Source organism: Xyrauchen texanus, chromosome 5 (assembly GCF_025860055.1).
Source record: "Xyrauchen texanus isolate HMW12.3.18 chromosome 5, RBS_HiC_50CHRs, whole genome shotgun sequence".
Classification (NCBI taxonomy): domain Eukaryota; kingdom Metazoa; phylum Chordata; class Actinopteri; order Cypriniformes; family Catostomidae; genus Xyrauchen; species Xyrauchen texanus.
Window position 1 is genome coordinate 1,040,293 of NC_068280.1, and position 13,054 is coordinate 1,053,346.

The 13,054-nt window shown below is 43.0% G+C and overlaps 2 protein-coding genes across 4 annotated transcripts in view; both read left to right on the top strand.

The window, feature by feature from the left end:
• The window catches only part of LOC127643887 (zinc finger protein OZF-like), a 48,310-nt gene that overhangs the window by 11,760 nt on the left and 23,496 nt on the right, over positions 1 to 13,054 (top strand). The gene's annotated exons all lie outside the window — the stretch shown is intronic.
• Positions 218 to 12,435, top strand: LOC127643889 (zinc finger protein 501-like). Of its 3 annotated transcripts, none has more exons than XM_052126823.1 (3): positions 218 to 1,626; positions 5,665 to 6,064; positions 10,255 to 12,435. In XM_052126823.1, exons 1-3 carry the CDS (start codon positions 1,459 to 1,461, stop codon positions 11,262 to 11,264), a joined length of 1,578 nt encoding a protein of 525 aa, XP_051982783.1. In that variant the 5' UTR covers positions 218 to 1,458; the 3' UTR covers positions 11,265 to 12,435. The 3 variants fall into 3 exon arrangements, with proteins under 3 accessions (XP_051982783.1, XP_051982782.1, XP_051982784.1); XM_052126822.1 differs by lacking the exons at positions 5,665 to 6,064; positions 10,255 to 12,435 and adding exons at positions 1,696 to 2,107; positions 3,059 to 5,027 and having other exon boundaries at positions 220 to 1,626; XM_052126824.1 differs by lacking the exon at positions 218 to 1,626 and adding an exon at positions 5,266 to 5,595.

The window sequence follows — 13,054 nt, forward strand, 5'->3', positions numbered from 1 at the left end:
TGGGAACCAAAATTGTAAATTGGGTTAGGTGAGTTGGTGAATTGGGTTAGGTGAGAGCAACATGCAGGTTGGACACCCCAATATAGCATAGTGTATGTTGATGATAAAACAACTAGATTTTCTGAACTGGAGTAATATATATTTAGCCATTAACAATATTTTGAGATAAATTGTGATAAAATAACTTCCGCGTCTATAAAGCACTAACCGGAAGTGACGATGGGCTAGGGAGTCTGGTCAAGTTCAAGCTCAGGTTACAATGGATGCGAATGAAGAAACCGAGTTCTCCGGTGTGGACGAACATACCTATGATGGCCCACAGGCCTATAATTATGAGCAAATTAAGAGTTAAAATAATTAAAAGTAAGACTTACTCTGCTAAGTCCTCGTTTTCGTTGCACAGAATGTCTGCTAACGTTAGCACTTGGTCCTCCAGTCCAGCCCGCGCCAAAATCCGATGTACACTTTGACGGTGGACTTGATTCCATCGAGTGCACCGAGGGAACAGCATCAGTAATCAGCCTCACGTGGTCCTTACTCCGAAATCCCATCCGAGACTCCAACAAATCTCCAGGTCGATAATTCTCCGGAGTGAAATGTGCGCCACAAACGACCGAGTGTGTGGTAACAGACGCGGCAGTGAAGTCTGCTCTCTTCACCTGCACAAAACGCACTCAAGACCGAAAAGCCTTGTTTTTTCTAGAAGGAAAATGATGGACACGATGTCCTGACAGGCTGGAATTCGTGCAACCTGTCCTGACAGGCTGGAATTCGTGCAACCAGCACAAACACAATAATTTACCATTATGGCTTCTCTAAAACTTTCTGTACTGCTCTAACTACATCAACACCCAACAATGAGAGAGCTGACCGCGAGCTCTTTTGTTTGCCTCGCCTACGTCAAATGAGCCTAGCACATTTTCATCAAAATCTCTACATCAAATGAGATTTCATTAGTAATTTCTACATATGTGTTTTAAAAGACCTCTGCAGACAATATAAATTATTAATTCAGTTATAAATTCAACCTGCATGTTGCTCTTTATGTTCATCACATAAGCTTGATATTTATCTGGTTACGACTGTTTACAATGTACACATTCTAGCAAGCCAAACGACTACGGGTAACTTAACGAGTAGGAGAGGAATAGAAGTGTCTATATGGGATGTGCTTAATCCTCAGACCTTATTATCTTCAATATCTGACCAAGAGCAGGTTAAAATGTAAAAGTGCTGAAGAGAATCATTAAAATCGTGTGATGTTTCTGAAATCCTCGTGATGGATGTTGATTGTGTTGTGACTCCAGTAACTCCAGTACAGCAGGGGGCGCTATGAAGCTCTTTAGTCCGCCGGTAAACTCACTAAACAAAGACAGAAGAACTCACAGTTTGTTTAGATGTTCAGCTGCTGTGTGTTTGTTTATGTCTTTCATGTTGTGATATTTATGTGATCTTGAGATGTTGAAGATGAGTTTGCAGGTGGATCTGATGTGCTGTAAATCAGTAGGAACTGATCTGTCCATGCTGGATATTGATGATTTCATGACAGAAATCTCTCAGCTGAAGAAAGAGGTGGCGTTACTGGAGGCAAAGCTGAGGGAAAGAGGAGATCCACTGAACGGAGAGGTTTGTACAGCTGTTCAATATATCAAGAGTCCAGATGAGTCAGTACAGTGATTGTGTTGTGTTTGTCAGGAGCTGGAGAAGGTTTCCTGTCAATCTTCAGTGTGTGTGACTGATGGGACCTCCACAGAATGTCAGGATTCAGTGTGGAGCATCAGAGATCAGAGATCCAGAGACACACAGGACTCAGAGCTCAGCCTCACTTTACTCTGTTATACTGACGCTCAGGAGAGTGTGTGTGACAGTAATCAGGGTGATCAAACCTCCACAGAGTCTCTGGCTTCTGTCTGTAACGCTGGAGAACAGCAGATGCTGCAGATACCATTGAAGATGTGTTCAGTGAAGCTGCTGGACTGCAGGAACCTGATGGAGATGAGAGGAGAAACCACAGCAGAGGAACAGCAGAGTGATGAAGATGAGGAGGATGATGATTATATTCAACATGGCAAACATGATAAAGATGAGGATGATTTTGTTCCTTCAGGTGTGATTCTTTTTTTAATGTTGCTGTCTTTAATAACATTGACTGTCATGTCATGAGTTCATATTTAAAAACAAACAAATATAGTGTACAAATTAGACACCCAAGTTAAAAGCAAAGAATTTATAAAAAATATTGTCCATAACAATATACACTTTTCTTTTAAAATTGATTAAGAAACTACAGATAAAATAGCGAAGTAAAATGCGAAAACACTGCAACGATTGTCCCACTGCCAATTACTTCACGAAGCATAAACAGAATTTTATATGGCGTATTGTTACTTAAAGCAGGCGATCCCAATTTAAACGAGCCCCAAAACAACATAACGCATAGATGTAGAAATAATATTCGAGGACGGGACACATGTTGAAACCACTGACAACCAACTGTATTTGAAAACAGAGCATAGTTTACAGTCATTTCAAGGATAATAAATCTCACAATCACGCCACGCTCCAAATCACCGTATCTGCATGATTTTATGCACTGAACTGCCGCCGCCACATGATTGGCTGATTAGATAATCACATGGATGATTGTTGGTGTCAGACGGGCTGGTTTGAGTATTTCTGGGATTTTCACACACAACAGTCTCTAGAATTTACTCCGAATGGTGCCAAAAACACAAAACATCCAGTGAGGGTCAGTTCTGTGTATGAAAGATGGTCAGACTGGTTTGAACTGGTAAAGTCTACAGTAACTCAGATAACCACTCTGTACAATTGTGCTGAAGAATATCATCTCTGAATGCTGTTCTGACACGCGGGTTGGCGCTGTTTTGGTGGCATGAGGGTGACCTACACAATATTAGGCAGGTGCTTTTAATGTTGTGGCTGATTGGTGTACAGTACGTACATATATGTACATGTATGTTTGCCATTTTCAATGTTTGCTAAATGTTTATTGGTACACAAATCAAAAGTCATAGATTTTATTATTTGTCCCTTTTAGATGAGAAAAGCGGTTCTTCTGATGGAGAAACTGACTCCATTTCAAACAAGCAACTGACAGCACACAGACGTTCTTGCAAGACCCGTGGGAAGAAATTCACCTTGAAGTCCATTTTAAATAGACATGAAAGAAAACACACACAGCAGAAACTCTACACCTGCAGGAGATGTAGGAGCAACTTTTCTTCCTCAAAAGAGAGGAAACGTCATTCAAGAGTGCACAGAGTAAAGAAGGAGTTCCGATGTGAGCAGTGCGGGAAGGTGGCTTTCACTTCAGGGAATCTGAAAGTTCACATGAAGACACACAGTGATGAAAAGCCTTTCCACTGCAGTCAGTGTGACAAGTATTTCACCACTAAAGGAAGTCTTGATGCACACAAGAGAATACACACGGGGGAGAAACCGTACAAGTGTCCTCACTGTGAAAAGAGATTCAACTACATATCCGCTTTAAAGCAACACACACATTTGCACACCAATGAGCGGTCGTTTCAGTGCAGTGAATGTGGGAAAACCTTTAAACAGCCAAGTGCTCTGACGTCCCACAAAAAATTGCACTCTGAGAAACTCCATCAATGCTCACACTGTGATAAACGTTTCCGTCATAAGTCTCAGATGATGCGTCATGAGAGAATTCACTCAGGAGAGAAACCTTACCTCTGCTCTCATTGTGGAAAGAGCTTTTCTGATCAATCTCATTTTAGAGTTCATCAGAGAGTGCACACAGGAGAAAAGCCTTATGCCTGTATTGTTTGTGGTACGGCTTTCCGTCAACACAATAATTTAGTTCTGCACCAGAGAACACACACTGGAGAAAGACCTTACAAATGTACTCAGTGTGACAAAACGTTTGCTCGAACAGATGTCCTGAAAACCCATCTGAGAATGCATACAGGAGAGAAACCTTACAGCTGCTCTATCTGCGGGGAGGGATTCGCTTATTTAGGAAGTTGTCAGACTCACCAGAAGAAACATGCAAAAGAGCAAACAGTCCTGGAATCTTTATAGCATCTTTTCACAGCTCAATCTGTTAAAAAGAAGCTGTACATTGTGCTCTTATTGACAGTAGGGGGCAGTATCACATTAACCTTTGATGTGGATTGAGAATAAAGATTTCATTTAAATATTTAATGTAGCAGTTTTAGTAACAATATGATTTAATCAAGGGGTCAGAGTTTGGCTGTTGGAGTAGCGGTGTATTTTTTGACCAGTTAATGGAATGGATTTCACTGTCTGCTGTCTTTGATGTCACAACTCAGGATACCCAGATAACACAAGTACATCTTCGAGATGTCTAAGAGCGTTTCATCTGGAGAGCATCACATTCTAATTAGCATCTGCTAAACATCTTAAAAAGATCACTCATTCTAAATCATAAACGTCTCAAAGACATCTGCTGAATGTCTTCTTGACATCAGAGGAAACGTCTTCTAGTCAGATTGCAGATGAGCAAACAACCTAAAAAATACGTCTTCCAGATGTAAACACACATCAAATAGACGTCTGGGTGATGAACAGTAGTAGTGAAAGCTATGTCTGAATATCAAATGTATGTTATTTTCATGCAATTCCAGGGTGATGCAAGGAATCATCTCAAAGGAATTACAAGGGAATAAAACAGGTGATCTTTAGGGTTTTCAATTCTTTATCGATTTTCAGAATCTTGAATCCTTCATCTGTGGAACATAAAAGAAGATATTTTAAAGAATGTTCATCCAACTCCTATCAAACATATTTGTTATTTTTCTGTAGTTGTAACAACTGAATGCAAGTGTATAAAATGTAAAGCCTTTTAATAAAATGAAATAAATATATAAACAAAAGCAAAAGTAAGGTTCTCATTGCTGTTTTGGGGGCTTTGTTGAAACATTACTTTGTAAAGGAACTTGGGCACCCCTGGTAAAATACAACACTACTTAATATAAATGACAAAATGCATACAGCTATATGAAATGCTGTTCTGAAGCTAATAAAGCCAAGAATCAACTTTCTGTCTTTAGTCGGCTCACAATTCTTTTTAGTTCTGATTCAGGGAATCACAGTCTGACACTAAAATATTTCTCTGTGCATATAATTTATTCCCTTTAAACATATAGTTCCTTTTGCCAGTGTGTCCTACAGATTTCACTAAATTTTTGCAGTGGATGAGCTACTAGCATCTTCAGCCTCAGACCAAGATTGTGTTCCTCCTCCTGATGGATGTTGTGTTGTGACTCCAGTAACTCCAGTACAGCAGGGGGCGCTATGAAGCTCTTTAGTCCGCCGGTAAACTCACTAAACAAAGACAGAAGAACTCACAGTTTGTTTAGATGTTCAGCTGCTGTGTGTTTGTTTATGTCTTTCATGTTGTGATATTTATGTGATCTTGAGATGTTGAAGATGAGTTTGCAGGTGGATCTGATGTGCTGTAAATCAGTAGGAACTGATCTGTCCATGCTGGATATTGATGATTTCATGACAGAAATCTCTCAGCTGAAGAAAGAGGTGGCGTTACTGGAGGCAAAGCTGAGGGAAAGAGGAGATCCACTGAATGGAGAGGTTTGTACAGATGTTCAATATATCAAGAGTCCAGATGAGTCAGTACAGTGATTGTGTTGTGTTTGTCAGGAGCTGGAGAAGGTTTCCTGTCAATCTTCAGTGTGTGTGACTGATGGGACCTCCACAGAATGTCAGGATTCAGTGTGGAGCGTCAGAGATCAGAGATCCAGAGACACACAGGACTCAGAGCTCAGCCTCACTTTACTCTGTTATACTGACGCTCAGGAGAGTGTGTGTGACAGTAATCAGGGTGATCAAACCTCCACAGAGTCTCTGGCTTCTGTCTGTAACGCTGGAGAACAGCAGATGCTGCAGATACCATTGAAGATGTGTTCAGTGAAGCTGCTGGACTGCAGGAACCTGATGGAGATGAGAGGAGAAACCACAGCAGAGGAACAGCAGAGTGATGAAGATGATGATTATATTCAACATGATAAAGATGAAGATTATATTGATTTTGTTCCTTCAGGTATCTTTCAATGTTTGGTTCCTTCATTACATGTTGTGAGTTGCTGATTTTTTGTAATTTTTTTTTAGAGAAAAATATTTTACATCCCTGGTGTACAGGCGCTTCTGTGGGATGAACCATTTATTGTAGTGGTCAACCCATGTATTGCAGAAGCAGAAAAATCTGACGATTTTCTGACTTTTTTAATTATCGGCCAATACATTTTCCCGTTAGGCTGATTTGTTTCTTGAAGGCTCTTAGAATCACCTGCTTGCATGTGAAGAGACTGAGACATGTAAATGACGAGTCACAATTAATTTTATTGTTATGTGCCATTGTGTTGTTACTACAATAATACACCAGTTTGCAACACAATCTCATTTAAATGGTCCACATATTAGAGCCGCGACAGACGCATTTCAAGTCAAGTGGTCAAGTGGTTTTTGTTGTCGTTTAAACCATATAAAGTTAGTACAGTACACAGCAAAACGAGACAACGTTCCTCCAGGACCATGGTGCTACATAAAAACAACAAAGGACCAACACAGGACCACATGAGACAACACAACGAAATAAAATACCTATATAAAAAAACCTACATATACCTATATAAAGTGCACGTGCAAACATGTGCAAAAAGTACAGGACAGTACAACATATTACTGACAATGAACAGGACAATAGACAGTGCAGAGCCGACCAGTACTCAGTAGTGCAAAAAGATGACAGTTTCTAAAAATGTAAACATAACATACTATGAGATAGTGTTCTATGCACATAGCAGTTATTGAGGTAGCAGACAGTTATAAAGTGACAGTAATTAAAGTGCAACTCAGGACACGTGTGTGTCAAACCAGTCTCTGAGTATTGAGGAGTCTGATGGCTTGGGGGAAGAAGCTGTTACACAGTCTGGCCGTGAGGGCCCGAATGCTTCGGTACCTCTTGCCAGACGGGAGGAGGGTAAAGAGTTTGTGTGGGGGGTGTGTGGGGTCATCCATAATGCTGGTTGCTTTGCGGATGCAGCGTTTTATGTAAATGTCTTTAATGAAGGGAAGAGAGACCCCTATGATCTTCTCAGCTGTTCTCACTATCCTCTGCAGGGCTTTGCAGTTCAAAACGGTGCAAGTCCCAAACCTGGCAGTGATGCAGCTGCACAGGATGCTCTGCTGAGGATGGGGGGTGGGAGATGTGCTTTTCTCAGCTTTCGAAGAAAATGGAGATGCTGCTGGGCTTTCTTGGTAATAGAGCTGGTGTTGAAGGACCAGGTGAGGTTCTCCGCCAGGTGAACACCAAGGAATTTTGTGCTCTTGACGATCTCCACAGAGGAGCCATCGATGTTCAGCGGAGAGCGTTCACGATGTTCTCTCCTGAAGTCTCTTTTGTTTTGTCCACATTCAGGGACAGGTTGTTGGCTCTACACCAGTCTGTTAACCGCTGCACCTCCTCTCTCTATGCTGACTCGTCGTTCTTGCTGATGAGACCCACCACGGTCGTGTCATCGGTGAACTTTGCTGCACAGTCGTGAGTCAGCAGAGTGAACAGCAGTGGACTGAGCACACAGCCCTGGGGGGGCCCATGTGCTCAGTGTGGTGGTGGTGGAGATGCTGTTACCAATCCGGACTGACTGAGGTCTCCCAGTCAGGAAGTCCAGGATCCAGTTGCAGAGGGAGTTGTCCAGGCCCAGCAGGTTCAGCTTTCCAATCAGGTGCTGAGGAATGATTGTGTTGAATGCTGAGATGAAGTCTATGAACAGCATTCAAATGTATAAGTCCTTTTTATCTAGGTGGGTGAGGGCCAGATGGAGGGTGGTGGCGATGGCGTCGTCTGTTGAATGGTTGTGACGATACGCAAACTGCAGTGGGTCTAGTGTGGGGGGGCAGCTTAATGTGCGTCATGATGAGCCTCTCGAAGCACTTCATGATGATGGGTGTGAGTGCGACGGGACGTTAGTCGTTGAGGCAGGACACTGAAGACTTCTTTGGCATGGGGACGATGGTGGTGGCGGCTTTGAAGCGTGTTGGAATGACGGTGCTGCTCAGAGAGATGTTGAAGATGTCCTGGTCGTTTGGAGGAGGGGTGGTCTTCCTCGCCACTACGTCGATCTGTGCTTCAAACCTAGTGTAGAAGTCGTTCAGCACATCTGGAAGGGAGGCATCTTTGTCACAGGCAACTGATGTTGTCCTGTAGTCTGTGATGGCCTGGATGCCCTGCCACATGCGCCGCGTGTCGCTGCTGTCCTGGAAGTGACTATGGATTCTCTTGGCATGTGCGCGCTTTGCCTCTCTGATGGCCCGGGACAGGTTGCCCCTCTGTTCTTAGGGCTGCCTTGTCACCTGCTCTGAGAGCGGAGTCTTGGGTCCTCAGCAGCGTACGCACCTCCGCAGTCATCCACGGCTTTTGGTTGGAGCGTGTGGTGATGGTCTTGGAGAAAGTGACATCATCAATGCACTTGCTGATGTAGCTGATCACTGATGCTTTGTATTCTTCCAAGTTGGTAGAGTCGCCACATGTTGCAGCCTCCCTGAACATGTGCCAGTCAGTACACTCAAAACAGTCCTGAAGAGCAGAGATGGCTCCTGCTGGCCAGGTTTTCACCTGCTTCTGGAGCGGTTTTGTGCATCTGACGAGCGGTCTGTATGCTGTAATTAGCATAATAGAGATGTGGTCTGAGTAGTCGAGGTGGGGGCGGGGCTCCGCCCGGTACGCGCCTGGGATGTTTGTGTAAACAAGATCAAGCATGTTCGCCCCTCTCGTTGCAAAGTCCACATACTGATGGAATTTAGGGAGCACTGTCTTGAGATTCGCATGGTTGAAATCTCCGGCGACAATAAACAGTCCGTCAGGGTGAGTGTTCTGCAGTTCGCTAATAGCCCCATACAGTTCACGGAGCGCTTCCTTAACATTAGCGCTGGGAGGAATGTAAACTCTGGTTATTATGACTGTGGTGAATTCTCGTGGTAAATATAAAGGTCTGCATCTAACAGTCACAAGCTCCAACAGCGATGAACAGTAGCTAGAGACTAGTACAGAGTTCTTGAACCATTCCGTGTTGTAAACACACAAGCCACCACCGCGAGTCTTAGCGCACATTGCTGCATTTCTGTCGGCACGAAACGAGGTGAGCCCGTCTAGTTGAATGGCGGCGTCCGGAACTCTGTTGCTGAGCCATGTCTCCGTGAAAACAAAGACGCAGCAGTCTCGAAACTCATGCTGCGTAGTCTGCTGGAGTCAGATGTAGTCCAGTTTATTGTCCAGGGAGCAAACCTTTGAGAACAGGATAGACGGGAGAGCCAGCTGACTAGGGTTTGTTTTCAGCCTAGCATGGACCCCCGCCCTCTTGCCATGCTTCCACTTCCTCGCACACCGTTATGATGTCCTCTCCCCAGGTCACCGGCATCAGACGATGCCGAGGACTGGAGGCCTGGTCTCCGCAGCAAGCCAAGTTCATGCAGCTCGGTTGTTGCATGAATCTTATATTTTATTAGTGTCTGGCAATGGTAAACATGAACACCAGTTGCTCCGATGTCCATGTGCCATAAAAGTCGGGCTAACTAACAAAAATAGCACCATTTTGGATCCGGAGCGGCTGCTGCGTGCTACCGCGCCACCATCTTGGATCTATGTTCTTTGTGTCATGGCCAAAAGCAGACCTTAACGTGCAAACTGATAGAAAAAAAACCCCTAGCAGCCACCTGAGCAAATAGCCTTTTCAGAGAAAAACTTGCTGCGTGCTGCAGTGAGTCACTTATTATTCATGCAGATTCCTTAAGTTTTAATTTTCAGGGGTTAAAGTTGCCCAAGTTGTTACTGTAAAGTTATAAATATTAGGGCTCTGAAGAGGTTTTATTGTTAAATTATTACAACATTCAATAAATCGTAATTTTTTTGCTGTTGCTGTTTTCCTCCAGCTTAGTTATGATTATTGGCAAAATCCAATATAAGTTTACCTCTACTAAAATCATTTGTTTGCTGATGCAACTTGGTTTGATGTTCTGTATCTAATGCAGCGACATAACGATTTTTGTTGCTTCTCAATGTGATCAAAAGCTCCAGGTCCATTCTTGTTCAGTTTTTCTTATATTCCCTCCTCAATTACAATAATTTTGTCATCCTCTACGATCACACCCCTATTTTCAGCCATGTTCATTATAAACGTTTTGTGAGATAATTACTATCTGACTATCACTTACTCTTATGTTTTAAATATGTAGATGCAGACAAAGGTTCATCTTCTGATGGAGAAACGGCTTCTACACCAAACGAGCGTCTGACAGCACAGAGTCTTTCCTGCATCACCTGTGAGAAGACATTCAGCTCAAAGGGACATTTAGCAAGACATGAAAGAAGACACACAGAACAGAAATTCTTCAAATGCAGGAGATGTGGGAGCAGCTTTTCTACCGCAGAAGAGAAGAAACTCCATTCAGAAGTGCACAGAGGAAAGGGGTTCTGTTGTGAGCAGTGCGGGAAGGTTTTCTTTGTTCCTTCTCTTCTAAAAGTTCACATGAAGACACACAGTGATGAAAAGCCTTTCCACTGCAGTGAGTGTGACAAGTGTTTCAAAACTAAAGGAAGTCTTGTTGTACATGAGAGAACACACACTGGAGAGAAACCGTACAAGTGTCCTCACTGTGAGAAGAGATTCACATACGGAAACTATCTGAAGATACATGTCCGTTCGCACACCAAAGAGAGGCCGTATCAGTGCAGTGAATGTGGGAAAACCTTTGCCGGGTCATATAGTCTAAAGTCACATCAGAAAATACACTCTGAAGAGAAACCCTATCAATGCTCACACTGTGATAAAAGTTTCCGTCAGAAATCTCATCTGAGACTCCATGAGAGAATGCACTCTGGAGAGAAACCTTACCTCTGCTCTCATTGTGGAAAGAGCTTTTCTGGTCCAAGTCATCTCCAACTACATCTGAGAGTCCATACGGGAGAAAAGCCTTATAACTGCAGCGTTTGTGGGAAGAGTTTCAGTAAATATGGTGTCTTTGTAAATCACCAGAGAACACACACTGGAGAAAGACCTTACAAATGCACTCAGTGTGACAAAACGTTTGCTCGATCAGATGTCCTGAAAACCCATCTGAGAATGCATACAGGAGAGAAACCTTACAGCTGCTCTATCTGCGGGGAGGGATTCGCTTATTTAGGAAGTTTTAATGTTCATAAAAAGAAACATGCTAAAGAACAAACTGCCCTGGAATCTTTATAGCATCTTTTCACAGCTCAGTCTGTTAAAAAGAAGCTGTACATTGTGCTCTTATTGACAGTAGGGGGCAGTATCACATTAACTCTCCACAACCTCAAACAGTCACACTCCAAACTCCACTATGGCTAAGACCAAAGAGCTGTCAAAGGACACCAGAAACAAAATTGTAGACCTGTACCAGGCTTGGAAGACTGAATCTGCAATAGGTAAGCAGCTTGGTGTGAAGAAATCAACTGTGGGAGCAATTATTAGGAAATGGAAGACATACAAGACCACTGATAATCTCCCTTGATCTGGGGCTCCACGCAAGATCTCACCCCGTGGTGTCAAAGTGATCACAAGAACGGTGAGCAAAAATCCCAGAACCACACGGGGTGACCTAGTGAATGACCTGCAGAGATTTGGGACCAAAGTAACAAAGGCTACCATCAGTAACACACTACGCCGCCAGGGACTCAAATCCTGTAGTGCCAGACGTGTCCCCCTGCTTAAGCCAGTACATGTCCAGGCCCATCTGAAGTTTGCTAGAGAGCATTTGGATGATCCAGAAGAGGATCGGAAGAATGTCATATGGTCAGATGAATCCAAAATAGAACTTTTTGGTAAAAACTCAACTCGTCGTGTTTGGAGGAGAAAGAATGCTGAGTTGCATCCAAAGAACACCATACCTACTGTGAAGCATGGGGGGTGGAAACATCATGCTTTGGGGCTGTTTTTCTGCAAAGGGACCAGGACGACTGATCCGTGTAAAGGAAAGAATGAATGGGGCCATGTATCGTGAGATTTTGAGTGAAAACCTCCTTCCATCAGCAAGGGCATTGAAGATGAAATGTGGCTGGGTCTTTCAGCATGACAATGATCCCAAACACACCGCACGGGCAACGAAGGAGTGGCTTCGTGAGAAGCATTTCAAGGTCCTGGAGTGGCCTAGCCAGTCTCCAGATCTCAACCCCATAGAAAATTTTAGAGGGAGTTGAAAGTCCGTGTTGCCCAGCGACAGCCCCGAAACATCACTGCTCTAGAGGAGATCTGCATGGAGGAATGGGCCAAAATACCAGCAACAGTGTGTGAAAACCTTGTGAAGACTTACAGAAAACTTTTGACCTCTGTCATTGCCAACAAAGGGTATATAACAAAGTATTGAGAAACTTTTGTTATTGACCAAATACTTATTTTCCCCCATAATTTGCAAATAAATTCATTAAAAATCCTACAATGTGATTTTCTGGATTTTTTGTTCCTCATCTTGTCTCTCATAGTTGAAGTGTACCTATGATGTAAATTACAGGCCTCTCTCATCTTTTTAAGTGGGAGAACTTGCACAATTGGTGGCTGACTAAATACTTTTTTGCAACACTGTATTTCCGTTCACATTTTTCCATTATTTTTCATGATCATGTATTTGATTGTCATGTTGCAGAGAGGTTGATAGACAACATCACAGTGTATGGGAATAAAATGTGTTATAATGAACCGATGTAAAAAGCATTACAGACAAATCTTCCTGCATCTGATCTATGCACGCACATTAGATCCGCACGCACTTTATTCCCTCACAGAAATTTGTGTGATCTGGCAATTTAAAAATGAACAATCATTGGACCGACTCACTGACAGACAGTCGTTGATTGATTTCCTCAATAAATAATTACTTCTAGACAATGCTGGAGCCAGGAAATTACTTTTGGGTGGGCCTCAATAAAAATGGATGGGCCAAATCTGTGCCTAAATTGTTTTTCTCCAAATTTGCCTTTGCAACAGAAAGGCGTTCCTCACATTCTGGTTGGGCCTGG